Source organism: Drosophila guanche, unplaced genomic scaffold, assembly GCF_900245975.1.
Source record: "Drosophila guanche unplaced genomic scaffold, DGUA_6, whole genome shotgun sequence".
Taxonomy (NCBI): Eukaryota; Metazoa; Arthropoda; class Insecta; order Diptera; family Drosophilidae; genus Drosophila; species Drosophila guanche.
Window position 1 is genome coordinate 8528737 of NW_022995747.1, and position 27251 is coordinate 8555987.

Here is a 27251-nt window from a genome sequence, read left to right on the forward strand (position 1 = left end):
ACATTTCTATTAAATTAATTATTTTTTATGTATGTATGTTTGAATATTATTTTTGAGCGTCTCCCAAAATTCTTTAGCGAGCGCCCCCAATGTGGGCTGAGTAAACATTGACGGATCGAACGGACCGTTTTCGGTAGAAGCACGGGCCACAGGTTGATAAAGAACAATGTCTTTTTGACAATGTAATATAACGAAGTTGGGTATTTGGGGGCTGGAATTTAGTTCGGGATATTGGCTAACAGTAGAGCTGAACGTCTCTACTGATGCATCTTGAACGGGTAGCTGTTGACAAGAGGCTGTCGATGAAATCCCTTTGCCCAGAGGTTCTTCTGAACCTGGCACTGGGTCGTTGTTGCTGCCGACTATCAAATCAATAGACTCTGAATTAAGCGCCTGACTCTGTGAAGGGTCTTCGATGTTGCTGTTCTTCTGGCCCAGGCTCTGGTTGCGACGAATATTGCGCGAATAGGCGCGTGCTGTAAACGGACAATAACATTTTATCTTCATTATTTCTTAATACAATTTTGGTTTAGACTTACTCCGCTTGGGAGACACGTTTGCAGTACGCGGTGAGATCTTGCGTTTCTTCGTGGTACTCATTCTAGATAATACAGGGTAAAAGGAAACTGTTTAGAGTAGGAAATATTTTTTTTTCAGCTTGTCAAAGTTATTGAAATTTGATGAATTTTTTAAAACTTTTTAGAGCGGAGAATGGCTGAACACGCTGAATTGATGAATTGATTTTTGTGTCTGGGTGTTTGGAAAATGTTTATTTTGTCGACGGCTACTCTGTGCTCGGTTCTGTGTTTTGTGCCGCAAAAAGCCTACTAGGATGAACAATTTGAGCCCTTCCCCAACACTTATTCTACAGATATGGCCAGTGTTGTGCAGCAGCAAGCCCAGTGACAAGCCCTACATAAACAATACCTAATGCCCCCTGGGATCCCACCGAGAAAACAATAAAATATTTCCAGAAAGTAGGTCTAAGACGTTTTTTATTTGCTCATTCGTGTTACTACAGCGGATAGTTGACAAGCACATCCTGGCGGGCCAATTCCAGCAACATGGGATCGTCAAAGAACTTGTTAATGGACACATCCTCGGAGAGGCCCTTGCGGCGCCGTGTCTTGATCATAAATTCTCGTGCCAAATGCGATGCCTGCTGCGGTTCCAGCGGCCGTATGATGATGCTCTTGTCCAACGGATCGCCGGGCACAATTTGCCAGTGATGGAATACCGACAAACAGAAGGCCTGGCCCTGGGTATGCGTGCGCAGATCCGTCTCAAATCCGAAAGAATCGATGGCGGGTATAAAGGCTTTGATCGTATAAATGGGCGAGCCGGAAACGGGTGCATCCTGTGTCACATGGCCTCTGAAAGAACAAGAGTATAAAGTTGCTGTTAAAAATCCTCAAACGAAAATTCCATCAACTCACCTGCGCCTGGCCAATACAGTGTACACGGCAGACACACAATCTGCGGGCGCCTGGACCTCAACGAACAGGTACGGCTCCATCAGACGAGGGGTAGCCATGAGGAACGCAGAGTAGGCAACACGACGAGCTGTGGGAATAATTTGGCCGCCACCGCGATGAAGTGCCTCATTGGCGATGACTCCGTCAAGTATTTTGAATTTGACATTTCGTATGGGCTCCTCGCAGAGCGGACCTTCGCGCGTTCCCCACTGGAAGCCCTGCACAATGGAGTCCTTTACGGCTGTCAGCAGATTCTTGTCCACCTCCGAAGGTAGGGTGTCGTCCACGAGAATGTTGGGTCCAGTTGAATCGGGGCCAAAGGCCCAGATGGAACGTGCGGCCAACAAATCCCAGTCGTAGTTGACTTGGAAGAACTCTCCGATGCGTTTCTTGTTCCAACTGATGCAAACGGTTCCGTTCTCAATGTCCTCGGCCAGGCCCTTCTCCAGGGGCTCTGAAATCATGGTCAGCTTGTTCTTTTTGTTGGGCGTCTCAGCGAAACACTTCAGCGAGCTGGTCTCCACGACAGTCTCACAGAAGGCGACCACAGGATCGGCCACCTTGATGTCAATCTCCGAGTACATTTTGCGCAGATCGTGCATAACGCAGTCCAAATACAACTCGCCTGTGCCGAGGATAACATGCTCACCCGACTCCTCGACGCGAGTCGAGAGCAGCGGATAGGATTTGTTCACCTTGCGCAGACCGTCCAGCATTTTCGGCAGTTCCGACGGGTTCACGGGCTCAACAGCTATCTTTATAATGCTCTGCGTGTTGAACTTGAGTGGTCGGAATATGTATAGATCCTCGGGCACATTGATGTCCACAATAGTAGAGGTCTTCACGATACACTGATCGATGCCCTCAATGAGCACCCAATTGCCCGATGGAACGCGATTTAGCTCGACTTTATAGCGAGCCTCAAACACCCACAGTCGACCGACTTGCAGTATCCGTGAATCCTCTTCATCCTGAAGCGTGTAGTTTTCGCCCAACACGCGTACCTCCTGCCCGGCATGCAGCGTGCCAGAAACGATTCGAGCCAGCACCTGGAAGAAGGTGCAGTCATCGTTCGGGTACATCTTCGAGCTGTGGACCATCAGTGTTCCATACTGATTGCAGGTAATCATGTCGCGATAGATGTCGCCTTCCTTTGGACCCGTATATATGTGGTCCACCTTCCGCTTGGCGTTCTCCTGTGGGGACTTGATGTGCTCCACGCACATGTCCACGAAACCGCTGCAGTCACCCATGAAACGATTACAGACGAGTCGCAGCAATGGCCGTATATTCGACTTCATTTCCTCCTTGGACACGCGCACATTCAGCTCGGCGAGAGTGTCCGACAGAGTGCTATCCACATCGCCCACAACCTGGGCAATCAGCTTGTACATGGGCTCCAGTATGAACTCCACGAAGCTTCGCTGCGCAGAGCTGTGTGGCTGCTTCTTGGAAAACTTTCGCCTGCCAATGAGCCAGTGATAAAAAAAACAGACTTTTGATAATGCTGAGTGTACACTTACGTTTTGCTGTTAAAGTACATATCGCCCCAGAGACGTTTGGCAAAGTCAATGTAGTTGACACCCTCATATGTGTCCGCGTAGAGTTTGGCAAACGATTTCAGAGTGAAGCAAAAGCCATAGAGCGAACTGGCAAAGCAAACATTGCCCAAAATGGGCGACACCAACAGATTGTCTTCTGCATTGCCAAATGTGCTGAAAGAGTTGGATATTGGTATAAAAAGAAATGACTAAAATTAAGTCTATGCATACCTCAGTAGCCCATTGACCTCCTCTACAATGTGCTTCAGCTTAAAGTAAGCATCCTGAGGAGGCAGCTTCAGCTCCAGTATGAGACGATCGATCTGCAATGGATGATGAGTTTTGGCAATTTACTTTCGAGAGACATCAACCACTGACTCACCTTGTTGATGCACACGGTAATGGACTGTCGCTCCTGTACGGCATGCTTGAGCAAGCGTTCAGTGTTCAGCATGACACCTTCGGCTGCATCGATGAACAGAACAACGCCGTCGCTCATGCGCATGGCGGCGGTGGTCTCATCTGAGAAATTAACATGACCGGGCGTGTCGAAAATGTTCAGCAAGTAGCTCTTCTGCTTGACATCCTGCAGAACGAGGGTGACTGGAGTGGCCTTAATGCTGCATCCGCGTTCCTGTTCGGTGAAGAGTGTGTCTGTGTATCGCAGGGAGCGCTCCTCCATGTTCTCGAATTGGGGATGCGTTTGCCGAATTAGGCAGTCAACAAATGTTGTCTTGCCGTGATGGAGATGTCCAACGAGTGCCACGTTTCGGATGAGTGGCGGCGTGTCCATCAGGTCAGCCATGAATTCCATGTCATAGGTGGTGTCCTGCTGTTCCTGCTCTTTGATTTGAAACTTGAGCTTCTTTATCGGCTCAATGAGTGGCTTGTCCAGCGGCTGAGCATCCTCCTCCTGCACTATGGTCTCCACATCCGGACCGTACACCTCCACGGCAGAGGGATAATAGCGTTTATCCTCGTGCAGCACTACCGCTGTTACCTCCTTGTCCTCATCTTCTGGCGGCTCTGCTTCGTCTTCGTCCATGGCGTCCTGTGTACCGAACCCCAAGCGTTTTACTCGCACTGATGCTTCGAGTTAATTGCCATTGAGGTACTTACCTCTGGGTCATCCTGCACATCGGGTTGCCCATAGATGCTCTGGTCATCATCCTCGTCACTGTCCAGATCGGGGCCAATGTAGTTGCCGAACTCATCGTATAAATCGGAATCCATAATATTACAGTGCTAATAGAAAATTATTTTAATTTCATTCAATGTACACACAAGCGGCGTCTGCCGATTTTCCGCCACCGAGGAGTACGCCACTGCTCTAGTTCTATTGCACCGGAGATAACTTACCAAGGTTTTAGCTCACTGCTTAGTACGTTTTTCTCTTTATATTAGAGTTAAAACTTGGCGTTAATATATCTTATTAATGTTTTTCGCAAAACGCGGATTGTAAGCACGCTTTTCTTCTTCTTCTTCGCCCAAAGAATCAGCTGGAGCCGGCATTTGCAGCGTTGCCACCGCAAATGAAAGAGTGGCCAGTCGCACAAAACTGTGACCTTGGCGGGAATATTTATATTTGAATCGAATGTCACATAATTATTGTTTTTGCACCTTTTTAAGGAGAGACACAGGTAGATTGGCTTGAGGGAAAAAGGTCGGAAACAGGTAGACAGCATAGGGTTATATCTCCAAACAATTTGCAAAAGTAATTAGTCAAAAGTGACCGCTTAGCCCGTCAGCATCGTCATGAAGAAGTTGTGTTTTCTCCTTTTGATGGCACATTATGCCGTGTCAATACAGACAAATATCAAAAGTGGAAATTTGAACGCCATTCTTGATAGAGATGAATGGAGGAAAATGGCCATGGAATACATAAATAATCACAAGCCATATGTTGTAAAGAAGTACGAGCCATACAAGCCTGGAAAACGAAATTTAACCCAAGAATGGGAAACAACAACGATTCAAGCAGTCATTGAACCGACTACAGTTGAGCCAGAATTATCTACGAGCCAGTTTACTGAGGATATTTCGACAACAACAAGCAATTACTTCAATGTGGATGGTACCACAGAGGAAACAAATGAACAAACTACAACTACAGAAATGGAATCCTCAGCAGATACCACAAAACTTAGTCCTACCAGTACAGAAGTTCCGGAATCAACTACCGCGAGTACAGAACTGTCGGAATCAACTACAAGCATAGCCGAGACGACAACCACAAGCAGCAGTGACTGGGAAACATCTCCCATCATAGACACCACTACCGTATCCTTCAGGGAACAGACAACCTGGGAGGAAGGCGAAACTAAAACAGAGGAATCTTCAACCACAACAGAATGGCCAGTAACCAGCACTACAGGATCCTGGGAAGCATCAGATACGACAACAGATTCAGTTGTGACGACAGAGAGTCCAGAAACGTCTACTTTAGTGTTGGAAATTATTGCCACAACTGAAGGCATTGACACAACAACTTATTTGGATACTCTAATATTCAATCACCAAGCGGAGGACGTCCTCAACAGCACAACTACAGAAGTTTCCAACATTGAGACGAGCACAATCGGATCGGAGGAAACCACAACCGAAGCTGTTACAACCACTGCACCCAGGAGTGCGAACCTTGTTGACGATTTTGTGCAGTCAAAGCCAAGAAATTTCCGATACTCTTCAGACACAAGACCTGAACCATATTGGCTGTGAAAAGGAAAATAAATGTATATAAATTAAACAATTTGAACATAGACAGCGCGTTTTATTTTAGGAGCCTCTGGCCACATCGACACCAGCAGCGACGCCTGGGTGGCAACGCTGTCTTAAACACATTTTATTTTGATAATTTATTTGCTAGTATTAACTTCTTATAACTATGAGTTTGGCCAGCATAAAGCAGAAGGAAGCAAAGGGCAAAAAGAAGGTTCTGCCCAAGTTGCGAAATATATTGGCCAATCCATACAAGCAGCACAGGTAAGGCTCATTCAATCTGTCTGTAATCCCCGGTGCTAAATATTTCAATTTACAGCCCAGTTCTTAGGGAAGATGAACTGCTACAGCTTCGCCAGATATTGATAGAGTCCATAAAACGCAGTCCTCATCCTGCAAAGACATTTGCCACCCATAATAACATACATCTCGGTCTCGAGAGCTCCCTGCGTGCCATCAACTCGAGGCGCTTCTCGTGCGTGTTTGTCTCGCTGAGTCTGAGGCCATCCCATATCATCCGTCTAATAGCCACCAGTGCCGCCACTCAGTTGCCAACTGCTCCCATTTATGCGCAACCCAAGCTGGAGGAGCTAACCTTTGATGTTTTCGGTGTGCGAGCACTTTGCTTGGTCTTGCCGCTGGACTTGGCTGCTGTGAGCCTGGAGCTGGAACACTGGGTGAAGGACCGTCAGAAGCCAGCTCCACAAAATATTCCTGTCATAGTTAAAAAGTCTTCGAAGAATCGTCAGGTGAAAATTCAAGATGTTCAGCCGGAAGAAACAGCACAGAAAGCAGCGGAGCAGCATGCGGTTCCAGTAAACGCATGGAGCGATGACTACATCACGTTTTCCAGTGACAAGTCATGTGTAAAGGTAGATCGAGTTGATGCCCATGTGGAGACTCAACAACTGGGCGCTGCACTCAGTAATTTGGCCATGAAAGCCAAAAGCAAAGCCACGGAGGAAGTGAAAGTGGAATCCAGACCAACAATAACCGAATCTGTGGATAGTGAGGAGCAAATGGAAGTAGAGGCAGCGGAAGCCACCGATGAGGATGATTTCCTGCCCAGCGACAAACAACACTACCGTCCAGTCAGTGTGCACCGGGTTCGGCCCAATCCAGACAAGAAACCCAAAAAGAAGCGAAACAAAAAACAAAAACAACAGCCGCCAAGCACAACCAAATAAATTATGTCTGGCAACGCCACCTCCAATCAGCTGTAGTTTTTAGGTTATGTTTGTAGATTTTGTTATCGTAATTTTTAAGATCGCTCCGCTCCAAAAATGCTCCGCAGCTTACGGCAAATAACTAGATTCGGAAAATACGCCAGTGCACCGGCCAGTAGTTTGGTCAACAAGACAACCACACCGAATGTGATTTCGAACAGGCTTCAGGCACCACTTCATACCACCAGCGTTGCACGAAAATATGATAGAAAATCGTCCAGAACAACAGACGATTTGGACACTGACGATGAAGCGGACGAGGAGTTTAAGGACGAGCGCGACTCCAAGGTGGTCAAGACCAAGGTGAACTCGCTGCGCGCCGACCTACTGCTCAAGGCGGGTCTGGGAATGGCCAGAAAGTGAGTGTACAACCGAAAAGCAATGAAAAACTATTATTAACATGTCCTTGCCCTTTCCCATAGCAAAGTTGAACTGAATTTCTATGAGAGCAAGATCCGCGTCAATGGGAAGAAGCTGCAGAAGAAGAGCGTGCAGGTAAGGGTTACCCCTGTGGCTAGAGAATGTTTTCGCTAATTATTACTTCCTTGCAGCTGGATATTGGCGATGAGATCGATGTGATACGCGGCTTCAGCCAGGCCAATCCTTCCCATTTGGTGATATCACGAGTTGCCATACTCTCTGCCAGCGAACGCGAGGAGGGTCTCAGTGTGCACTTGCGGCGCTACAAGTCGCTGCTTATCGACAACTATCGAGGCGCGGATGCATTCAAATCCTCAGAACAAGTCGCCCATTAAATAAACTTCAATGGTATCAATCCCCACAAATACATGCAAGAAGACTTCTGGGAAATGGCTGTTTTGCGACAAGCGTTTATTGAACTAATTATGCGTTAATAAGTAAAGAAAGATGAACCCTCCGCTTATCAGTGGTCCAGTAAATGGACTACCACACACGACACCTGTCTGCTTGAGGATTCATTGGACTACCGGAGGGACAGTTGTAGATCTTGGAAAATTCCTCGTTATTTGTGACGGCACCCAGGACCCGAAACTTGTCGATTGTGTGCTCGTTGGACAGTTCCTCCCAGTAGTGCTCCTCCTCGTAGGCATTGCACCAGAGCTGCGCAAAGCCGAGAAAGAACAATTGCTCCGGGGACAGGTCGAGGCCGGGCATCTGCTCATTCTTATTCGGATACGTCTCGTTGTCCTGCTGCTGCTGCTTCATGTAGCTGCGATAGGCACTAAGCGCCTGATGCAGACCGCCGCTATCAGCAATATTCTCATCCTTGGTCTGGTTTCCATTGATCTTGCGATTAATCTCTGGTATCAGGTATCTGCTGTAATGCTCCGCATAGCACTCGGCTCGCTCGTTGAATACCGCATTGGACTTTTTGGACCACCAGTTGCGCTGCGAGCCGCTGCCGTCGAACATGGAGCCGACCGTGTCGAAGCCATGCGTCAGCTCATGCCCCACCAGATAGCCAATTGTGCCATACTTCAGGGAGTTTGGCCAGAGCTGATGAAAGGCCGGTGGATGCAGTATGCCCGCCATCACATATATGGAATTGTCAATGTTGTAGTAGAAGGCATTGACCTGCATGCTCCACAGCAGCTCCAGGGGCTTCGTGCCATTCGATAGCTCACTGAAGTGGTGTCCATTGAAGCGTCTAATGTTTGTGGTTAGGCGCTTCAGGTTAATGTTCGTCTGCGCAAAGCTATCCACGACAATGGTCAGATTTTGGATCGCTCGTACAAGGCGTTCGGTGTGCTCATCATCCTTGAAACTGCCAATGCGCGGCTCGATGCTAGACTCCTTAAGCAGCGCTTCCCTTCGGGTCTCCGTGTCCAGCCACTCGGAGTTCTCCAGCATCAAACGGAAGCTCTTGCGCAGCTCCTTTATAATGCCGGAAATCTCTGATCTAGTGTCCTCGGAGAAGTATTCCTGGAAAAGTGAGAATGGACATTAATCGCTCAACTCCTAATCGATCTACCTACCACACGGTAAAGCCTATCAAATAGATATGGCAGTGAATACTGCACGGCCTGCAGACAGTGCTCCTTCTGGTACTTGGCCGCCTTCAGCTTGGCATCCATGCGATAGAGCAGCAGCATGGCCAAGTAGTTGGCCACAGCTGGCTTATGCTTGGCGCACACCTTGTCCAGCTCCACGTAGTAGTAGTCGCAGAAATCTTCGAGATTCTCCGTGGGGAAGTTGATGCTGTTCCAGGCAATCTCATAGTAGCTGCCCCATTCCGTAAATGAGGGAACATCTTCCGCTTCCGCATACTCCTCGCATTCTTTCTCCTCCTGGAAGCGATCGATGATGACGAGGGCATCGTGCCAGAAAGCAAACACCCCCGCAATCACCTCTGAAACCTTCTCGTCCGGCAGACCGTAAGCCTCGAGGTAGCCACGCATTCGTTTCTCATTCAGCTTGTAGCCTCGGGTGTCGTTGCTGGCGATGTTGTCCTTGTGCACGATGTAGTCAAAGCCCAACTCCGGCACCTTAAAGTACGGCACAAAGGGATACTGGGGCAGGATCTTCTCGTGGATGAGTCCGTTGACGCCAAAGTTGGTCAAGTGGGCGCTCATGTTGAACCAGCTGAAGTTGGCCGACTGCCACGCCTCACCATCGACAGCTGGGAAACCACCCAGCGACCTGATAAGCGCCAGATAAGCGGGGTCGGCGGCTGGCAGCGGGTACAGATCCGCACCGAGGCAGGCATTATAGAATCGTTGTGCAATCAGCAGCTCATCGGTGTAATTGAGATCCACAGCCAGCGAGTTCCTCGTCAGCAGCTGCTCGACCACATCGCCGAGTGTGTACCCGATATCGAGGAGATTGCTCCGCTTGTGCGACGACTGCCTGTCCTGCTTCACGTGCTGCCAATTGCCGCAGGCGTACTCATAGAAGTCATCGCACGGCGCCACGCTCTCATTCATGTACGACTTCATCCGCTCGGAATACGTTCGCAGATATTCCGCTGACGAATCTTTGACTGAATTCTCACTGGATTCGGGTTTTCCCTGCTCATCTGCAGTGACTGTCGTCCTAGCCTCACATGGCGGCACTATGAACTCTGATATTACTGATATGTAAATAAAGACTACAGCACAGATAGTACGACTCGAGCTGGAGCTTGAGCTGGAGTACGAAAACATTTTGCGCTTATTCATAAATTAATCAGAACAACGCATACGCAGTACACAATAAATATATATGTGGGGATGTATATAGTTTTGCTAATCGTCATTGATCGATTTGAATTAATAAAATAACCAAGCACGCGCAACCTATGGCTCGGACGTCTGTACGACTGTTTAATTCAGAACGCGGATAAGAACTGCCAGCAGATGAATTGGATTCCTCTCTCGGAGCAGCACACCAGCCAGCTTCCGATAATCGTGGTTTATTGGCACACACAGATTAGTAAACAAACTTGACCTATGTGAAACGCCACTGATAGTCAAGAAACTTACGAAAAAGATCCCCTCGTGTTCGGTCCATTGGTTAGTTCGACTACATTCGTTAGATTTCAAATTGACGCGCAAGCAATTTGATATTTTATCTTGCATCTGGCAACGCCAATATATCGTTATCGACCAAACGAAGAGCAAATGCATCTCTGCCTCACGAATTTATTATTTTGCCGCGAACGCAGAAAAGATACGCGTATTTGTTTGCCAAAGCCTCAGTTTGTTGTACAAAATGCCGTTTACTCTCGGCGGTGATTACCAACTTGTGATGCAAATCTATTGGGTTGGTAGGCCAACACGACACTGCGGCATTTATCTAATTTGCTATTCATTTGCAGTATAAAAAGCATCGCATCATCTGCAACACCAAGGTGCAGCCGTGCACGGTCTCCCGCATTGTCCAGAAACAAACTGACTATCATTGGATGACGCCTTCCCGCTGGTCCAATATTGAGACGGGCTTATATGGCCTGCTGGAGCAAGAGCAAGATATTCAGAATTTGCATGCAGATCTCCTCATTGATCACATTAAAGTACGAGTGGACTCGATCGATTCTCGGCGATTGTCTACAGAGATTCGCCTACCCGGCGTTTCATTCTCGAAAAGCGATTTGTGTCTGATTATGCAGCTGGAATATATCGAAACAGTTTCTAATAATGTGAGCACAGACTCAAATTCGAGGTTCGCAAATCACATAAAACACTGACATCCACATGGCACTCACTTACATTTCTTGCAGCGACCATGAGGTGCACGCTCAGAAAACGCGCAAAGATAAACCAACCAAACGTACACATTCCAAGTAAGCCACAAAATTTATTCAAGTAACTAAATTCAAAATTTAACTCAATTACATTTCGTACAGTGACCAGCAAGTGGCACCCGCTCCGGAGAAGCGCAAGAATAAAAAAGTTTCCGTAGATTCTGAGAAACAAAAACCAACCAAACAGGAGCATCGTTCACAATCAATGTAAGCCCACCAAGATTTTCACAAGAAATGAATTACAAATTCCATTAAATTTCCCAAAAACAGTGAGTCGGCAGAGGCTCCCGCTGCTAGAAAGGAGCCTGTAAAAGTGTGTAATGCACGCAGGTCCTTATCACAAGATTATGCAAAAGGTAAAACGCCCAACAGCGGTCGCTCTTCACTTGAAAAAAAGGCCACCAAGCGTGTGCCCACACCCGACACAGAGTAAGCGTCAACTATGGACTCAATTTATGCCCAGCATTAACGCATTTATAAACTCGCAGAAAATCCATTCCCAGTGCTGATGGGCCGAGTCCGACCAGACGCCCGCGCCGTCCACTAACGCGTCCAAGTCACTTAGACGACTTTATCATAGGGTATGTAATGTAAACTTGCCGTAGTCTGCCTATATTAATTGTCCCCTTTTTAGAGGGAAGAAAAAGACGGACAAAAAAGACCACACAGATGGGCCAATGGGGAAAAAAGCCAATGCCAATGGGATTGCTTCGTCGCCATCCAAAGCCATAAAAAAGGAGGAGCTCAATGAGCCACCGCCATCAAAGCCCAAAAGCTTTCAGCTGGCTGGACCGATAGAACCTCGTCCAGCTCCACGCAAGGTGAAAATTCTGTAAGTTCTGTGGCTTACATTTCAATTAAATGCATTTACCTACAGCTTAAGTTTGTTTTATTGTCCAGGCTAATGGATAAAATGGAAAAGGAAGAAATACTGAATACATTCTCCAAGTACGAAAGCGACTTGACTACATTTTTTAAGGCGAATCGACACAAGCATATAGATCGATTCATGGACATTCAGCATGTGCATGTCATAGATATAGTACGAAGGGACGTGGAACTATGTATGATCAGGAAACTGGGCCAAGTTTATGGCACCAGAACAGTAAGTGAAAATAATTAATATCTGAACTCATCTGATGTTAATTTCCCGATTTACAGGCATACGCATCGTTACAGATTAATGCTTTGCTGCCATTGTGGATTGTGCGTCTCTTAATGGATACATTTAATATTGCTACTGCCGAGGAGGCTGTGCGCCAGATCAGGGATCAATTAGCATACGGCACATATTTAAATGCCATTAATAATGAGCCACTAGAATCTGATTTGGAGAATTGATTAAACACTCTTTATTAGAATTCCCGTTTGTGTTGGAATCATGTTGCGAAATTATGTAAATAAAAAAGTTCATCCTAATTCCAGGCGAATGTTTCAAGTATTTTAATCTTATGGAGAGAGCTTTCTGGATTTGTTTTGTGGTTGTGATGAATGGAGCCACATAATTATTACGAAATTGTTTTACTTAATAACTAAGGACCTGTCTAGGGTTTAATATTGATGAAACGGCGGCAGCTTCCTCTTAACGCCCATCCAGAAAGTGCTGTAAATAAACTCAGTCTGACTTCCACACTCCTATGTACAATTTATGTGGGATCTGCTCTGCGCCTGCAGCGGGTGATTACAGCTCATCGTGAGCCTGATCCTCCTCATCGTCATCGGCATTGATGTTCTTGTTCTCTTGGCTACCCGACTCGGTATCCTCGGCAGTGTCATCGTCCTCATCCAACTCGATTTGCTCGTCCAGAGACACACCCAATGTCTGGCGCATCATCTGCTCAATGCTGTCGGCAAAGCCGGCCGTCTCCTGGAGCATATAGCCGGAGCGTAAAGTGGCAGTGCGGAACATCATAACGGCCATGTCCTTGGCAGTGTCATCGGCCTCGTCAGCCTCCACGCGACGCAGCAGCTCGCGCATCAGTGGGTGCCGTGGGTTGATCTCAAGAGTTTTCTTCTGGCTGAGATAGTAGCTGCGAGACGGATCATCGGACTTCTGGTGGGCATTGGACATTGCCAGGCGCTCCATGTTGCCGGTCCAGCCGAAAACGCCAGCGACCAAGGCACACGGCGAGTTGCTCAAACGCTCCGACACCTGAGCCTTGGAGATCTGATCCTTGAGGGCGACATCGTTCAGCCATTTAACGAGAGGCTCAAAGGCGCTCTTCAGCGACTCGAAGTTCTTCTTGCTCTTCTCAGACTCGTTGAGCTTGAATCCCTCCTTGGCGACGTTCTGGAACTTCTTGCCATCAAATTCGGGCAGAGCGGAGATGCAGTACTCATCAACAGCCTCGACCAGAAAGAGCACCTCGTAGCCCTTGCTCAGCAGACGCTCAACGAACGGCGACTTCTCGACCTCACCGCGATTGGCACCGGCAATGTAGTAGATGTGCTCCTGCTTCGACTTCATGCGCTCCACATACTCGGCCAAAGAGGTAACGCCCTTGCCATTGGAGGTTTGGAAGCGCAGCAGCTTGGCCAAGCGAGATCGGTTGCTGGGATCCTCCATGACGCCCAACTTAATGCTAGGAAAAGGCATAAGCAACCAAATGAGCAAGTATTTCATTAATGGTGGATGTGCAGCACTTACTTGGTGGAGAACTCCTTCCAGAACTGTTCGTAGGACTCCTTGTCGAGCTTCTTGAGCATGTCGAGCACCTTGCGCACCAGCTTCTTCTTGATAACCTTGATCAGCTTGTGCTGCTGGAGCGTTTCGCGCGACACGTTCAGGGGCAGATCGTCAGAGTCGACCACACCGCGAATGAAGCTCAAGAAGTTGGGCATCATGTCGTTGAACTCGTCAGTGATGAAGACACGACGAACGTAGAGCTTGATGTTGTCGGACTTGGTGCCGTAGCGGTTGAAGGATTCGGATGGCTGCACCTTGGGCACGTACAGCAAACTCTTGAAGGTTACTTCGCCCTCGGCGATGAAGTGGGTCTGGGTGAGGGGCTCGCTCGAGTCCTTGGTCAGGCTCTTGTAGAAGTTGTTGTACTCCTCGGTTGTCACCTCGGCCGGCTTGCGGGTCCAGATGGGCTTGCTGTCGTTGATCAGCAGCCAATCCCAGATGGTCTTGGACACCTTCTTTGTCTTGGGCTTGTCGTCATCAGCTGCCTCCTCAACCTTGGCCTCCTCATCGGCATCTTCCACGTCATCTTCGGTCTTTTCGGGCACGGCAACGGCTTCCTCCTCCACGGGCACCTCTTCGTCAACCGTTTTGCTGGACCACATCAGAATGGGGAAGTTGATGAACTGCGAATATTTTCGAATCAGCTCGCGAACGGTTTCCTCCTCCAGGAAGTCCTGGGCCTCTTCCTTCAGGTACAGCGAAATGATCGAACCCCGCTTGAGGGTGTCGCCACGTGGATCTTCAGTGATGGTGAAGCTGTTGGCATCCGACTCCCAGATGTACTGCTTATCGTCGTTGTGCTTGGTGGTGACCACCACACGATCAGCGACCAAGAAGGCCGAGTAAAAGCCCACACCGAACTGTCCAATCATGTCGTTCAGGTCTCCGCCCTCTGACTTGCTGGGATCCTGCATTTTTGCCAGGAAGTCGGCAGTTCCGGACTTGGCGATTGTGCCCAGATTGTTAATCAGATCCTGGTGTGTCATGCCAATACCCGAGTCCATGATATGCAGCGCCTTGTTCTCCTTGTCGGCCTTGATGCGGATATGCAGCTCGGGGTTGCTCTCCAGCTCCTTGCGGTCGGTGAGGGCCAGCAGACGAATCTTGTCAATGGCATCGGAGGCGTTTGAGATCAATTCACGCAGGAAGATCTCCTTGTTGCGGTACAGCGAATTGATGATCAGTTTCATCATGCGGTTCACTTCTGTCTGGAACGTGAACTTCTCCGCCTACCCACGACACAAATACACACACATAAATCATTTGTAAGAATTATTCTCCGCATCAGAATTCTGTACATACCTTTTCGCGCAATTCTTTTAGCTGTGCAACATTCAGTCCGTCCAGTTGAATGGCCTCCTCCTCCCGTTTCAAGGTCTCAGCATCTGTGGTAGTAAGGTAATCGTATTATAGATACGGGGCGTCAACACCGTGGCGTCAGGGTAACTGCGGCTAACGCTGACGTGTCCCAAAAACTCCCTCAGCAGCGGGCGGGGGGCGTAACTTACCAGTTCTGGAACCTTCCTTGAATGCACCCAAGTCCAGTTCAATTTTCTCGGCACCAGCCTCATCTTCAGCGGCAATCTGACTTATGCCTGCAGTAAAGCATCGAATAAAAAATACACAAAAAAAATTAGGTTAAAACACCGGCATTGGCACTGCACTCAAACACTGAAACCCTGAAGCGTGGCATAAAAACACCAACCTGATACGAGCAAAAGCCCCAGCAACAGATAGTATTTCATTTTAAATATAACTTGATTTACTAGGAACAATTAAACCCTGTCTGGCGAAAAGCCACGTCACAAGAATACAATAAACAGGCTGACTGCTCGATTTAAATAGAAAATTTTCCGACTTTGCGCAAAAAGTAGGTCTGTCAAATATAAATCAGAATATCAATATATCGATATTTTAAAAAAATAAAAAATGTATTTATATCGTGATTTTTTCCCCCAAAATACCAATATATTCATTTGTTTATGCTCGCAAAAAAACCACTGTTTTTGTGCACAAAAGTGGATGTATGTAACGCACAGAAGGAAATATACAGAAGAATATATATTCTGTTGTTGGTAGTATTGATCAATTACCACGAAAGCCAACGGAAAAGACCTAAGCAAAATAATTTTTTCTCAGAGTTTTCTAGAAAGCAGTGATGGTTTTTGTGAGGTGTGCGAGATAGAAATATAATCTGGAGGATTTTCGTACTGTGAAGAAGTCTGTGGGTGTTTTGAACTAAAAATCCAGAAACACTTGCTTAAAAGAATTATGTATGTAAAGCAAAGATTAGTTGAATAAGTCAAATTAAAAACAGAAAAGTGGAATAAGGATTAAAGATGTTAAAAGCAAATGTAAGGTTTTTGATTTCTTTATGGGAGCTATTTATGTCCGATGCGCACGGAATATACTTTTAGCAAAAATATACAAGCAGATATATATTTTATATTATTTTGATATTTTATCCAAGCAAAATATATCACCGATTTGATATTTTTTAAATCTTTGACAGCCCTAGCAAAACCTGGCCAGCGGTCTTGTCGATAAAAAATACCCTCAAACATATACCGAAATATACCTTCTTGTGTTAACCGGTATACGTTAAAATGTTAAATATAACGTAATCTCATAATCATTTTCTCGATTATGATGTTCATTGGAATATTAATAGCTTGTAGGAATTATAGTTTTAATTTCTACCTTTTACTGGAATGTTTCCAATTTTGGTGTACAACTAAAAAGGTCAACCAAAAAAATTGCATAAAGTGTAACGTGGGGTGGCATGTGCTGCAAAAACATCGATGTTAACATGGCATTCACTGAAGCTAGGCAAAAACAGCATACATAATAATAAGGACAGCTTTCCATGCTCTATTTTCAGAAATTTTGAGGTGAAAGATCAGCAAGAGATTGCATTCCATAAAGTAAAAGTAAAAACCCATGTGTAACGGTAAAAAAGTAACAATTTTTATTCGATGTTACATTGGGTTTGTGTCTTGTGAAACCAAAACATAACAAGTTATACATACATATATTAGAAAAATAGTGTAATTCTCAGAGTAGGTTTTAAACTATTGATAGTTTTTTTTATTTAGTTTATTTAGGTTAAGCCACAAAAAACCTACATATCAAAAATATCCAAAAATTTTGAAAATGTACTCAGATTTGGCAGAAGGCACTTTAAATTTTATAATAAGTCCAAAAACCCTTCCAAAATATGAGTAATACCATCTAGCCATCAATATTCATCAAACGGGTGAAATTGTCGTTTCAGGGCTGAAAACAGAAAAGCAATATTTACGATACATTTGTGAGCGATAGACGGTATATTCATCCGCGGTCACACTGCATTTCTTTTTGCCGTCGCCTCACATGCTACTCACCAACACCAACACATTCGCGAATGCGTTAGGGCAAGAAATTTTAATGATTCCTGCAATCATTCAACGTTTGCGTGAGTTGTCAAGCATACACAATATCAGAAGATATGTACATTTAAATATTATATCTCCAGTACCCACTTGATTGCATGCGCCACTTCAGCAGCGACCGCGAAACCCCTCAACGACGATCGCACACATCGCAATAGTCGCAGCACTCGGCCACAAACTTGGGGCGAGCAAAGAAACCCAATCGGCAGACACCGCAGAGCAACATTTCGTTGATGCTAGTCGTGTCGAGTAGTGCGTGGAGGTGGAGCAACAGCAACAGCAGCAGCACCAGCAGCAGTGTCAATTAGTAGTTTTGCGTACTCCCATTCATACAATACATCACCACATCACCCATTTTCCCCCCCTTATTTGCGGGGTCCGTGTTATACAACAAAATTACCCAGTGCTCAACTACGCCGGCTAATACCAATCGTAAATGTATGTTGTCCTTCGGGCCAGAGGTTCAAGCAGACCACAAATCGGAATCTAATCAATCCCGGCCCCAGGCCCTCATGTGCGTGCGTTCAAAATAATTAACTCTGCGTGGTGTAAACCTTATCAGCTGCTCGGTGCAAATAGCTCAAATAGCTGCGAAAGCAGAGAAAGCCAAAGCAAAGCAAAAGAAACGCCAATAACAAGCGGCGAGGTGTGTGAGTCTACCGTTTCGCTTGCACTTGCCACTGGACATAACTCGTTGGCGACATAACCGGGCGGAGAGTAATAGAAGAACCCATTGCAAGGGCAGCCAACAGCCATGAATATCGACGACTACGAGAGTTTGCCGACGACTAGTGTCGGCATCAATATGACGGCGGGCGCCATCGCTGGCGTGCTGGAGCATGTGGTCATGTATCCCCTGGACTCTGTTAAGGTGAGATGAGTGCTTTTTCCGCTGAACTTCTGTGGTGTTGCAACCGGAGCAGTGCATAAACACGGTCCACATAACCTCACAAATGCGTGTACACAATCGAAATATTTCTGTATGTCCGTCCGTGGTGGTAGTGCTCTGGCATAATCGTGATGTAATTCCTTGGCTATGCTATCGACGACAAAGACTCTGTGACGGGTGGTCTTTCCCCTGCAGCGCTCATTAATCAGCTGGTGTGGTGTTTATCAGAGCACGTTCTGTGGGTTTATGCTTTGCCCGATAAGATTAGCCCCTCCACTTCATGACCGAGATTTGCAATGTGATATGTGCTATCAGGACAGTTTGATCGGCATTAACGTATGAGCTACCTTGCGTGCCCTCTGCAATTTCGATTTCATAAATTTGCATATAGAATGCGCATGGCAAGGTGTAGACCCATCGTAAACCCAGCCGATATGTAGATTACATTTCTGCTACTATATACAAAAAATTGTTCACGCAATTCGGTTCGAGCGAGAGATATTGATTTTCTTTACTGGCCATATGTGTCAGTCAATCGGGCAAAGCTCCTCGGAGTTCTGCTGTGGTGACAGGCGGCGGACGGCAGGCAGCAGGCAATACGGGTGCCAAGTGTAAAGCCCACTCGGGATTCCCGGCGTCATCGTTATAGTCCAGTAGCGTTTGAGTTGACAAACTAATTTCATTGTGTTACGAAATCAAGAGCAGCAGAGCTCCACGATTTAATTGAACAACAATTGAAGCACTTTTATTCACATTATTATTACTTTTTTTCGCATTGTTGCCGCATTGTTGTCTCTGGTTTCTGTTTATAAATAATCTATCTGTCTGTAAATGGCATAGCGATTTTTGTCATTTCATTATGTTTCTGCTTATCGGCGGAAGGCGCATGATGCATTGACTCTACGGAATTCAAAATGCCGGGCACGGCTTGTGGGACCCACCGCTTGCCTACGCTCTGGGAATCGATGCGAGAGAGCATGGAGCACATCTTTTTGTGTGTTTTGCCTTTTATCAGCCGGTCCTCCTTCTTTTATGTAATCTCTCCCCACAGTTTTCAGCTTGTTCGGTGGCATTTTAATTATGGTTTCCCATTCCGATTGCTCCGCCCACACTCGAGAGACAAGTGCCACTCATTGGATGGGTTTTTCTTCACCTTGAATGGCCGTGTTATCACTCACTGCTCTCGTCAGATGATACTACTGGGGGCCCTATAAAATAAGTAAACAGACAAATGCAATTCAGTTTTGTTTTCTAGGAAATCTTATCTGATTCGCTCTAACCTCACGTCCCTGTAATTTACGATATATGGATGCTGTACAAACGCTCCACTCGACTCCCCGCCTTCTATTATATGTATAATATGTGGCTCTAGCTTGATTTGATTTGACGACACACCTTCCAGTTATATATATTGTATAGTAGGTGCATGTGTATTTATTTCAAGATTTAAATACGGGGGGATTGACTGCTAAATGTTTGTGCCCCCAGCTAATTCGTAGACAAAGTACATATATGTATATATATGATCCGCAATAAAGCGTTCTAGTGACATAATTAAATATTGTTTCCCGCGTCTGAATCACGATGAAATGCATATTTTATGTCTGCTCTGCTAACTCTGTTAGTTTGAGTCTCGGCAAATATCTCATGAGTAATAATGACTTTGCAACAACAAACTGCATGTGCTGAACCCATCTAAACGTGATTGCTAGCTATTCCAGGGGTTTATCGGAAATTATTCAAAGAAACAAGTTTACTATTTATAACTAAATAAGGAGAGATCTACTTGGGAGTCCCCCTTTTCTGAAGATAAATGCACACTAAAGTGATTCCTTCTTATTTACAGACGCGAATGCAGAGCCTTACATCAGCACCCAACATGAATATAATGTCAACCTTTCAAAATATGATCACACGTGAGGGTTTATTGAGGTAAGTGGCACACAAGATACGACGCCCCATTTGGAAGAAAAGATTATTAATAATCATTATTCAGACCTATTCGTGGAGCCAGTGCTGTGGTTGTGGGTGCAGGACCAGCGCATGCCCTCTACTTTGGTGCCTACGAGATGACCAAGGAGATGCTCACGAAACTCACATCACTAAACCACCTTAACTACGGTTAGTACAGCTTCATAGAACATCTCCATCTTTGGACTATGATCTCTAATTAAATTCTCTCTGTGTTGCAGTGATTTCTGGGGCAGTGGCCACGCTCATACACGACGCCATCTCCAATCCAACGGAGGTGATTAAGCAGCGCATGCAAATGTACAATTCACCATATTCATCGGTCATCACCTGCATGCGGGATGTGTATCGGAAGGAGGGCTTCAAGGCCTTCTATCGCTCCTACAGCACCCAACTGGTCATGAATATACCATATCAGACGATACATTTTACAACATACGAGTTTATCCAGAATAAAGTGAGTATTTCAATGATGGAATATCTATAGGATAAGTGTCATTAATCCACATCTTTGCAGCTCAATTTGGATCGCAGATATAATCCACCAGTGCATATGGTAGCGGGTGGTGCGGCGGGTGCCTGTGCGGCGGCTATAACTACACCCCTGGATGTGGTTAAAACGTTGCTTAATACACAGGAAACGGGTCTAACAAAGGGCATGATTGAGGCCTGTCGCAAGGTATTTTCTATACACATCTAAGGCTCCCAAAAAGGATGCACTAAACTTTCTCTGTCTGAATTTCAGATCTACCACATGGCTGGACCATTGGGCTTCTTCAAGGGGATGACTGCTCGCGTCTTGTATTCGATGCCTGCGACGGCCATCTGCTGGTCCACATACGAGTTCTTCAAGTTCTATTTGTGTGGCCTGGAACGTGATCAATATAAATCGTCAATTACGGGTCGCTCAGAGCTACAAGAGCCCCGCAAAACGGCCTATGTATTGCCTAAGAGCACAACCGATGTTGAGGATCCCTCATTGGCGAGCGAATCTTTGGCCGTGGATGCTGCTGCGGCCGCCACCGCCACACAGAAAGATACCGCTGTCCTGCATCCAGCGCCGCCAACGGTTAATGCAGCCGGTGCCATCAAAACGGTCTGTGAACTGTCCACACGCACTGCTGCGCCCACCATTAATCTGCACACGAGGCACACGGAAGTGAAGAGCCCCTATGAGCGGGGATTTTCCAGCACGTAGACTGTGCGCAAGGACGTGACCGCAAGCGAGGCGGCCAGCGTTCGACACATTTGCAGCGGCGACAGCTAAAACACATAAGCATAGCTATTAGTTGGCGGCGGGGAAAGGTGGCTGGAGGCGGCAGAGGTGCAGGAGTCAGCGGAGCAATGGTAAGGCGGACACGGCGTTTGAAACGTCTGCCCAACCCCCCAACCATTCCCCCTGGGCCCTAGCCTCTGTGTCGCCTCTGGTCTCGTTTTTACCCCAGCTGTTTGTATGAATACTCTGCGAGGAGTCGGTGAGAGAGTGTTATCACTCCCATAGTCGGAGGTTAAATCGTAGTTGTTGTTCTGCACAAAAACTCTCGCTCTCACACTCCCCCCCTCCCAAACAAAAGCAAAACACGCAAACATCCCCTGCCCTACCCCCTACAAACACACACACCACACACCCAAGCACAGTTAATTTTTAGGAAAAAAACGAAAAATTCTTGTTAAAAAAAGGAATTGAGTGGAACCCCCCTCCCCTCGTGTAAAGTTATATTACCATTACCTATTATGTTGATCGTTGTAAAGTAAGCAAGAGCAAAAAAATGCAAAAAAAAAACAATACAAAATAACGCCAACAGGAAAAAATAAATTGAAAACAAAATTCAATGATTTGTAATCCAATTACACTTTCATCTTCAAACTGAGATGTTACAAAATATATTATATATATATATACAAATACCAACAAGAGCCGCATAAAGATATCGCTCATCGCTCCTTCCTATTCCAGGCCCCCAGGAACCTACCCATTCACCCATCCCTTGGGTCCCAGAGTAGTAGAATAGAGTAGAGCCTTCTCGCACTGGCACTTGACTAACTCACATCCTATCCCAACCCAACCCATTCGATTAATTGACCATGCTGAGTGCCCCCAAAATAATTCCTCCACTTCTAGCGTATCTCCAAACCTCAGTATCCAAACCTCAGTCAAGTGCCATGTGTAGGGGGGAAACCACACCCAGTCCCAAGAATACACAATAATAATTATAAAAGAATTCATGTTATTTTTATTGTTTACATATATATATATATATATATATATACTGTATACAGTGCCGTGTCGGACTTAAGTGCTGGTACAGCAATACATTTTCAGTTTGCTGCTTTTCTAAGAGCTGTTCCATCTCGATGTTCAAAGACAACCAATTGTAACCGATAAATGAATCAATTTTTTTTTAAGATTGGATAAACTGTAATTTTATTGTATTACTTTGTAAGAAAAGGTACTTGCATGGAGGCTGGGGGATCCCTTTATGAGAACATGCTGATAATAACTTTTCATACAATAAAAGATAAGGGAAGAATATCCCAGTGGCAGCACAGTAAGTCTAAAAGTGTCGAATTAATAATGATTCTACCTTTACCTAATTGTTCAACTTATGCATATTTGACTTGTCTTCTACAAATCGCCATGGAAAAGCACTTAAAAAAGCAGTAAACAAAACAGTTATTGCTGTGCCTGCACTTAAGTCCGGCACTGTATATATTTAAATGTACTACAACAACTATTCTTAAACTGTAAAGTGTAGGATACCTAAAATTTAAATTTTATTGTTACCACAAATTCTAATGAAAACTGAAACCGACTCAAACAAAAACAAATACAATTGGGAAAGTTGAAAATTATCCATTAATCAAACTCTGTCCCTTTTTGCAAATAGCGATAACAAAAGATACGACAGACCGAGAGGAAGATCTCGGCATAATGACGGAGTATCGGGTATAAAAGTAGAGCAGCGAGCCTGGCCGCGGCTCACAGCTTTCACGCTCGTTTATTTTGTTTTTCTTAGCTAGAGGATTGCATCCAAGCCACGTCGACGCGAACGCTGTGACAAAACTGGACGGGGCTTGTAGAGATCATCGTTGGTGTATCGCTGCTGCTGGCAGAGCTTTTGGCTGAGTCGCTTGGTGGACACTCCTCCGTCTGTTGAATACACAAAAAACGAATACAAATCAATTTAATGGGTCCTCGGAAACGATTCAAATGCGGATTGAGGCAAACAACATTTTGGCCACAGAGCACATTGAATGAAATGCGAGAGAGAGAGAGAGAGAAGTGCTTACCCACCAAATGAAAATGTATTTTCTTAGGATTGGACTAATGTGCATGATCGGCATGTGGAAAGAAAGCAGAGGCAGAGGTAGAGATCACACAATGTGGAGATGAGTGTGGATGAGTGACATGTACAACAAATGTTTCGTTTCGCAACTCAAACAAAAGGGTATTAATCTATGGAAAATACGCACCAGGCTCCTGCTTCTCTATTGCTTCGTTCTCCTTGGAGTTGATGCTGCCATCGGAGGGCGTTGGTGAGGCCTTCGGTTCATTGCGACGCAACCTTTTCACGGGACTGCCTGAAGAGCTGCTGCTACTCGGATCTATGGACTGTGGCGGTGTCGTCTCTCGCATACTTTCCTGGCTCTCGCTCTCAGCGGTGTCTCGGTGTCCAACCTCGCCGCTGTCCAACCTACGCTTTGATTTGGTTTGCCTTAAGCTGCGCACATCCACAAGTTCCTTGGGCAGCGAGTCATTTAACTCGTTCAAGAGAGTTTCCAATGATAGAATCAGTCGATTGATGAGTTCCAGGCGTGACTTGAACTCCTCCGTGTTCTGCTCAAAATGTAAAACATCCCCAGTTTTGGTTTCAGTTGGGGTTTCATTTTGTTCGCTAGATTCTGGTGCAACCTCCTGCTTTTCATCTAAAGTCACGGGCGTCTCCAAGCTGCTGGCTTCTTCTGTTAGTGCCTCCTCAGCTACTTGGGAATCCCCAGAGTCCGGCGTTTCCAAGCTGCTGACTTCTTCAGTCGTTGCCACCTCCGATACCTTTTCAGCTATTTGGGAGTCCTCAGAGTCTGTCGGCGACTGCTCCATTTGTTTTAAATCAATAGAAATCTCATCAGCCTCTTTGCACACTTCCTCGACAGAGGAGTCTTCCACTTTCCCAACGGATTCAACTTTTACCAGCTCTTCAACCTGCTTTTGTTCCTTTTCTTTGGCTGCTGACTCTGCTGGCGCTGATTCGGTTTCCATTGCCTCCGAAACTGCCTTATCTTCGGATTCTTTTCCGACTTGTTCCGCATCCTTCTGAGACTGAGAACCAGAACCGGCGGCACACAATTCAATAAAGCTGGTCGTTGATTGCTGTAGAATGTCACTGACATTGATGACACTGCTGCCCATGCTCAATATGGCAGCGCTATCGGTGGCACCATTGCTTCCACCATTCGTATTGCCATTCGAGTTGTCGCCGTACTGGACAGGTGCATCAGTTTTCTCGTTAAGCGTACTGGGTTCGGGCAGTGGGGTAATGGGCGCGGCCCCGCCAGAGCTGGGCGGCTTGCCCTCATCGTTAGAGTCCGAGCTCCTGCGCTTTTGTAGCTTTGCCTTGATCTCGTTGTGATCATCCTGAACGACTGGCGGCGCTGCACTCGTGGAGTTCGTGGAAGATGTGGATTTATTACGATCCCGGTCATGACTACGCTCATTATCTCTTTTCTTGGATGAGGAACCGCTGCTGCTGCTTCTGTGATGGCTGCGATGGCTCTGGCTTTGGCCGTCTTTGATCCTTTCTTTGTCGCGGTCAGAGCGCGACGAGGATGAGCTGGACTTGTGTTTCTTGTGTGAGGACGAGTTTTCGTGGCGTGACGAGGATGTGGAGGCTGAACGCTTCGAGGACGACGATTCGCGATGACTCCTACTCGACGAGGTTGACGACGAGCTCTTGTCCTTCTGGGCGCTGCTGGAGCTGCTGCTCTTGTGCTTCGAACTGGAGTGCGATGATGAGTGTTTCGAGCTGGAGGAATGTTTACTCTGCGATTTATGGCGGTTGCGATCCGCATCACGGTCCTTCGGCTCCCGGCTTTTCCGTCGCTGTTTATCATCCGAATTGCTAGTATGGTGGCGTCTATCCCTCTCCTTGTCCTTGTCTCTTGAGCTGCTCTTTGACTGTGAAGATGCTGAAGTCAGTGACTTTGTGGCGTCTTCTTTGGGAGCCTCAAAATCATCCAGCGGCGACAGCTTTACGGCCACATCCTCTTTTAATTCTTCCATTTTACCTGTGGCAGTGGTGGATGCCAGAGGCGATTCTTGTATTAAGATTTCCGATCCATTTGACTCGGCCTCTAGGATTTTATTCTCCTTGGGACTGAGTGCTTGCGCAATCGCTTCTGAGACAGATTCGTTGATGATCAAAGGTGCCAATGGTAGCTCTGTCGTTTCAGGTTCGGGTGGAGGCGACTCAGGAGCCGGAGGTGCCACCTCAGGAACCGGTGGTGGGACCTCGGGAACAGGCGGTGGCATCTCAGGAACCGGTGGTGGCTCCTGAGGAGCTGGCGGAGCTGTTGCCTTAGGAGATGTCAGCTCTAGAGCTGGAGGTGGGGTCTTGGGTGCCGGCGGTGGAGTCTTTGGTGCCGGCGGGGGCGTCTCAGGTGCTGGCGGTGGCGCCTGAGGTGGTGGCGGTGGCGTCGGAGGTGGTTGGGGCATTGGAAAAGCGTAAAAACTTGGTGTAGCTGGCTTTTCCAACTCCTGTGGGGTTACAGGCTCAATGGAGGCATTGCTGGCATCCTCAATATTGGCTTTTACCTCGGACATAATTGCCTCTTCAATGGACATAGCCCGGGAGCCACCGTTCGTTTTCTCCGACACGGAATTTCTGCGTTCGGTGCCTGAATGGTTGGGAAATGGATTATAAAAGACTGAAAATTACATTTTTCGATGCCTACCCTCGAATGTAATGGCGTCCTGCTTGATGTCAAAGTGCAAGGGCCGACTGCAGTGGTCCCCACCACTTGCATCATTGGAATTCTCGCTGAACTTTGGCATCTGCGCCTCCTCCGATATGTTAGCGGCCATGTTGGGCGTCAGTTCTACGCTGTTGCTGGTGGGCGTTGGCTGCCGCCCATCCACAACCGACTCTGAGAACGAGGCCATGGTGAGGCGACTGTCGCTGGATACCTGCGACAGTTGCGAGGCCTGCGATGCACCATTCACCGAGTCCATGGTGTTCAAGGAGCCATTGTTCAGTTCGTCCTTACTTGCGGCTGGCTTGTCGTCGCTTAATGGCTCAAATGAGGGCGAAGTGTCGTCATCGAAGTTCCTGTCATCCACACCCGGCGGCAGATCATCATCTTTGCTGTCGTCCTTCCCATCGGACTGGACTGTACCGCGGTCAGAATCGGGGCTGATTTGTTCCAGATCGGTTGGCAATAGACTAGCAGTGGTCTGCACATTTAGGAGGCTGCTGCCGTTCATGTGGCCAGCATATGGCGGCAACGGCGGCGCTGGCAGCAGCGTCGGCCTTTGTGGCGGAGCGCTGGTAGGCGGAGGCGGCGGTGTTATGCCTAGATACTTGTAGGCAATGCTTTCGATCTTTGGTTCAAATATGGTGGCAACCTTCGGATTCACCACCTGGTCCACAATTTGATCCACGCCCTTTTCCAGGACATCGGAGCTGAAATGTATGAGCGTTCAATTTGGTTACCTCAGGCCTATCCTGACAGTACCCCAAATACTTACTCAAGCAAATGCTTGCGTAGTCTCTCTCGCAACTGGACCTTGTTTGTGTCTGGCGTCCAGCGTTGTTTGGCCAGAAAGTCGTTGACAGCCGTCTCCACCCGATTGCGAACATTCTGATATGCGGGCTTGGTGTCCACATCGGCCAGGCAGCAGTTGAAACGAAATTCGTCGAAAACGCCCTGCGATTTCACCTCCTCAATGAGGTTTTTAACAAAATCGTCCATTGTCTATTGAATTTCCCATGCGCTGCGATTTGTTTTCGTCCAAACGAAGTATCGATAACGAGGTCATCCCATCAGCGATGGTAATGCCAGGGAGCAAGTGGTGCAGAACGTGTTGTCAATATTTTGAAGTCATGAAGTAATATCTGT

General features: G+C 46.8%; 10 protein-coding genes across 12 annotated transcripts; 5 read left to right on the plus strand and 5 right to left on the minus strand.

The window, feature by feature from the left end:
• Positions 1–3: 3 nt before the first annotated feature.
• Positions 4–815, minus strand: LOC117583693. The gene is made up of 2 exons (XM_034272171.1): positions 540–815; positions 4–476 (listed from the first exon to the last, which is right to left on the minus strand). The coding sequence occupies exons 1-2, from the start codon at positions 598–600 to the stop codon at positions 19–21; spliced, it is 519 nt and encodes a 172-aa protein (XP_034128062.1). The 5' UTR covers positions 601–815; the 3' UTR covers positions 4–18.
• Positions 816–967: 152 nt separating this feature from the next.
• LOC117583681 (116 kDa U5 small nuclear ribonucleoprotein component) lies at positions 968–4503 on the minus strand. The gene is made up of 7 exons (XM_034272155.1): positions 4376–4503; positions 4136–4261; positions 3399–4067; positions 3248–3339; positions 2999–3190; positions 1437–2939; positions 968–1373 (listed from the first exon to the last, which is right to left on the minus strand). Exons 2-7 carry the CDS (start codon positions 4247–4249, stop codon positions 1016–1018), a joined length of 2928 nt encoding a protein of 975 aa, XP_034128046.1. The 5' UTR covers positions 4250–4261; positions 4376–4503; the 3' UTR covers positions 968–1015.
• Positions 4504–4719: 216 nt separating this feature from the next.
• On the plus strand, positions 4720–5775 carry LOC117583690 (cell wall protein DAN4). The gene has a single exon (XM_034272167.1). It carries the CDS (start codon positions 4772–4774, stop codon positions 5732–5734), a length of 963 nt encoding a protein of 320 aa, XP_034128058.1. The 5' UTR covers positions 4720–4771; the 3' UTR covers positions 5735–5775.
• Positions 5776–5834: 59 nt separating this feature from the next.
• Positions 5835–6957, plus strand: LOC117583689. The gene is made up of 2 exons (XM_034272166.1): positions 5835–5998; positions 6054–6957. The coding sequence occupies exons 1-2, from the start codon at positions 5901–5903 to the stop codon at positions 6919–6921; spliced, it is 966 nt and encodes a 321-aa protein (XP_034128057.1). The 5' UTR covers positions 5835–5900; the 3' UTR covers positions 6922–6957.
• Positions 6958–6981: 24 nt separating this feature from the next.
• LOC117583692 (mitochondrial transcription rescue factor 1) lies at positions 6982–7747 on the plus strand. Its single transcript, XM_034272169.1, has 3 exons — positions 6982–7319; positions 7383–7455; positions 7512–7747. The coding sequence occupies exons 1-3, from the start codon at positions 7018–7020 to the stop codon at positions 7713–7715; spliced, it is 579 nt and encodes a 192-aa protein (XP_034128060.1). The 5' UTR covers positions 6982–7017; the 3' UTR covers positions 7716–7747.
• A 27-nt stretch (positions 7748–7774) lies between these two features.
• Positions 7775–10261, minus strand: LOC117583684 (neprilysin-2). Its single transcript, XM_034272159.1, has 2 exons — positions 8916–10261; positions 7775–8862 (listed from the first exon to the last, which is right to left on the minus strand). Exons 1-2 carry the CDS (start codon positions 10095–10097, stop codon positions 7864–7866), a joined length of 2181 nt encoding a protein of 726 aa, XP_034128050.1. The 5' UTR covers positions 10098–10261; the 3' UTR covers positions 7775–7863.
• Positions 10262–10534: 273 nt separating this feature from the next.
• On the plus strand, positions 10535–12586 carry LOC117583685 (uncharacterized protein CG4951). Its single transcript, XM_034272160.1, has 9 exons — positions 10535–10680; positions 10736–11079; positions 11138–11200; positions 11264–11368; positions 11432–11590; positions 11650–11742; positions 11796–11993; positions 12062–12266; positions 12323–12586. Exons 1-9 carry the CDS (start codon positions 10630–10632, stop codon positions 12500–12502), a joined length of 1398 nt encoding a protein of 465 aa, XP_034128051.1. The 5' UTR covers positions 10535–10629; the 3' UTR covers positions 12503–12586.
• On the minus strand, positions 12581–15715 carry LOC117583683 (endoplasmin). Its single transcript, XM_034272158.1, has 5 exons — positions 15553–15715; positions 15356–15442; positions 15150–15232; positions 13809–15076; positions 12581–13743 (listed from the first exon to the last, which is right to left on the minus strand). The coding sequence occupies exons 1-5, from the start codon at positions 15590–15592 to the stop codon at positions 12843–12845; spliced, it is 2379 nt and encodes a 792-aa protein (XP_034128049.1). The 5' UTR covers positions 15593–15715; the 3' UTR covers positions 12581–12842.
• A 1450-nt stretch (positions 15716–17165) lies between these two features.
• LOC117583688 (mitoferrin) lies at positions 17166–22061 on the plus strand. Of its 2 annotated transcripts, XM_034272164.1 has the most exons (7): positions 17166–17301; positions 17362–18149; positions 20014–20099; positions 20164–20288; positions 20360–20595; positions 20656–20817; positions 20884–22061. In XM_034272164.1, exons 2-7 carry the CDS (start codon positions 18033–18035, stop codon positions 21334–21336), a joined length of 1179 nt encoding a protein of 392 aa, XP_034128055.1. In that variant the 5' UTR covers positions 17166–17301; positions 17362–18032; the 3' UTR covers positions 21337–22061. The 2 variants fall into 2 exon arrangements, with proteins under 2 accessions (XP_034128055.1, XP_034128056.1); XM_034272165.1 differs by lacking the exon at positions 17166–17301 and having other exon boundaries at positions 17324–18149.
• Positions 22062–22542: 481 nt separating this feature from the next.
• On the minus strand, positions 22543–27213 carry LOC117583680 (serine/arginine repetitive matrix protein 1). Of its 2 annotated transcripts, XM_034272153.1 has the most exons (5): positions 26881–27213; positions 26088–26815; positions 24163–26030; positions 23613–24096; positions 22543–23289 (listed from the first exon to the last, which is right to left on the minus strand). In XM_034272153.1, the coding sequence occupies exons 1-5, from the start codon at positions 27102–27104 to the stop codon at positions 23156–23158; spliced, it is 3438 nt and encodes a 1145-aa protein (XP_034128044.1). In that variant the 5' UTR covers positions 27105–27213; the 3' UTR covers positions 22543–23155. The 2 variants fall into 2 exon arrangements, with proteins under 2 accessions (XP_034128044.1, XP_034128043.1); XM_034272152.1 differs by having other exon boundaries at positions 23613–26030; positions 26881–27209.
• Positions 27214–27251: the final 38 nt, after the last annotated feature.

Coding starts and splice junctions, on each gene's coding strand:
- LOC117583680 (XM_034272152.1), bottom strand. CDS start 27,104: ATGGACGATTTTGTTAAAAACCTCATTGAGGAGGTGAAATCGCAGGGC. Junction 26,031..26,087: donor GGACGCCATTACATTCGAGG/GTAGGCATCGAA, acceptor CCAACCATTCAG/GCACCGAACGCAGAAATTCC. Junction 23,290..23,612: donor AATAGAGAAGCAGGAGCCTG/GTGCGTATTTTC, acceptor TGTATTCAACAG/ACGGAGGAGTGTCCACCAAG.
- LOC117583685 (XM_034272160.1), top strand. CDS start 10,630: ATGCCGTTTACTCTCGGCGGTGATTACCAACTTGTGATGCAAATCTAT. Junction 11,369..11,431: donor GAGCATCGTTCACAATCAAT/GTAAGCCCACCA, acceptor TCCCAAAAACAG/TGAGTCGGCAGAGGCTCCCG. Junction 12,267..12,322: donor AAGTTTATGGCACCAGAACA/GTAAGTGAAAAT, acceptor CCCGATTTACAG/GCATACGCATCGTTACAGAT.
- LOC117583692 (XM_034272169.1), top strand. CDS start 7,018: ATGCTCCGCAGCTTACGGCAAATAACTAGATTCGGAAAATACGCCAGT. Junction 7,320..7,382: donor GGTCTGGGAATGGCCAGAAA/GTGAGTGTACAA, acceptor CCTTTCCCATAG/CAAAGTTGAACTGAATTTCT. Junction 7,456..7,511: donor TGCAGAAGAAGAGCGTGCAG/GTAAGGGTTACC, acceptor ACTTCCTTGCAG/CTGGATATTGGCGATGAGAT.
- LOC117583690 (XM_034272167.1), top strand. CDS start 4,772: ATGAAGAAGTTGTGTTTTCTCCTTTTGATGGCACATTATGCCGTGTCA.
- LOC117583683 (XM_034272158.1), bottom strand. CDS start 15,592: ATGAAATACTATCTGTTGCTGGGGCTTTTGCTCGTATCAG. Junction 15,443..15,552: donor GGGGCTTTTGCTCGTATCAG/GTTGGTGTTTTT, acceptor GCTTTACTGCAG/GCATAAGTCAGATTGCCGCT. Junction 15,077..15,149: donor TAAAAGAATTGCGCGAAAAG/GTATGTACAGAA, acceptor TGTCGTGGGTAG/GCGGAGAAGTTCACGTTCCA.
- LOC117583689 (XM_034272166.1), top strand. CDS start 5,901: ATGAGTTTGGCCAGCATAAAGCAGAAGGAAGCAAAGGGCAAAAAGAAG. Junction 5,999..6,053: donor AATCCATACAAGCAGCACAG/GTAAGGCTCATT, acceptor TTCAATTTACAG/CCCAGTTCTTAGGGAAGATG.
- LOC117583693 (XM_034272171.1), bottom strand. CDS start 600: ATGAGTACCACGAAGAAACGCAAGATCTCACCGCGTACTGCAAACGTG. Junction 477..539: donor AAACGTGTCTCCCAAGCGGA/GTAAGTCTAAAC, acceptor GTCCGTTTACAG/CACGCGCCTATTCGCGCAAT.
- LOC117583684 (XM_034272159.1), bottom strand. CDS start 10,097: ATGAATAAGCGCAAAATGTTTTCGTACTCCAGCTCAAGCTCCAGCTCG. Junction 8,863..8,915: donor TTGATAGGCTTTACCGTGTG/GTAGGTAGATCG, acceptor TCACTTTTCCAG/GAATACTTCTCCGAGGACAC.
- LOC117583681 (XM_034272155.1), bottom strand. CDS start 4,249: ATGGATTCCGATTTATACGATGAGTTCGGCAACTACATTGGCCCCGAT. Junction 4,068..4,135: donor ATGTGCAGGATGACCCAGAG/GTAAGTACCTCA, acceptor TTCGGTACACAG/GACGCCATGGACGAAGACGA. Junction 2,940..2,998: donor ATGTACTTTAACAGCAAAAC/GTAAGTGTACAC, acceptor GCTCATTGGCAG/GCGAAAGTTTTCCAAGAAGC.
- LOC117583688 (XM_034272164.1), top strand. CDS start 18,033: ATGAATATCGACGACTACGAGAGTTTGCCGACGACTAGTGTCGGCATC. Junction 18,150..20,013: donor ATCCCCTGGACTCTGTTAAG/GTGAGATGAGTG, acceptor TCTTATTTACAG/ACGCGAATGCAGAGCCTTAC. Junction 20,818..20,883: donor TGATTGAGGCCTGTCGCAAG/GTATTTTCTATA, acceptor TCTGAATTTCAG/ATCTACCACATGGCTGGACC.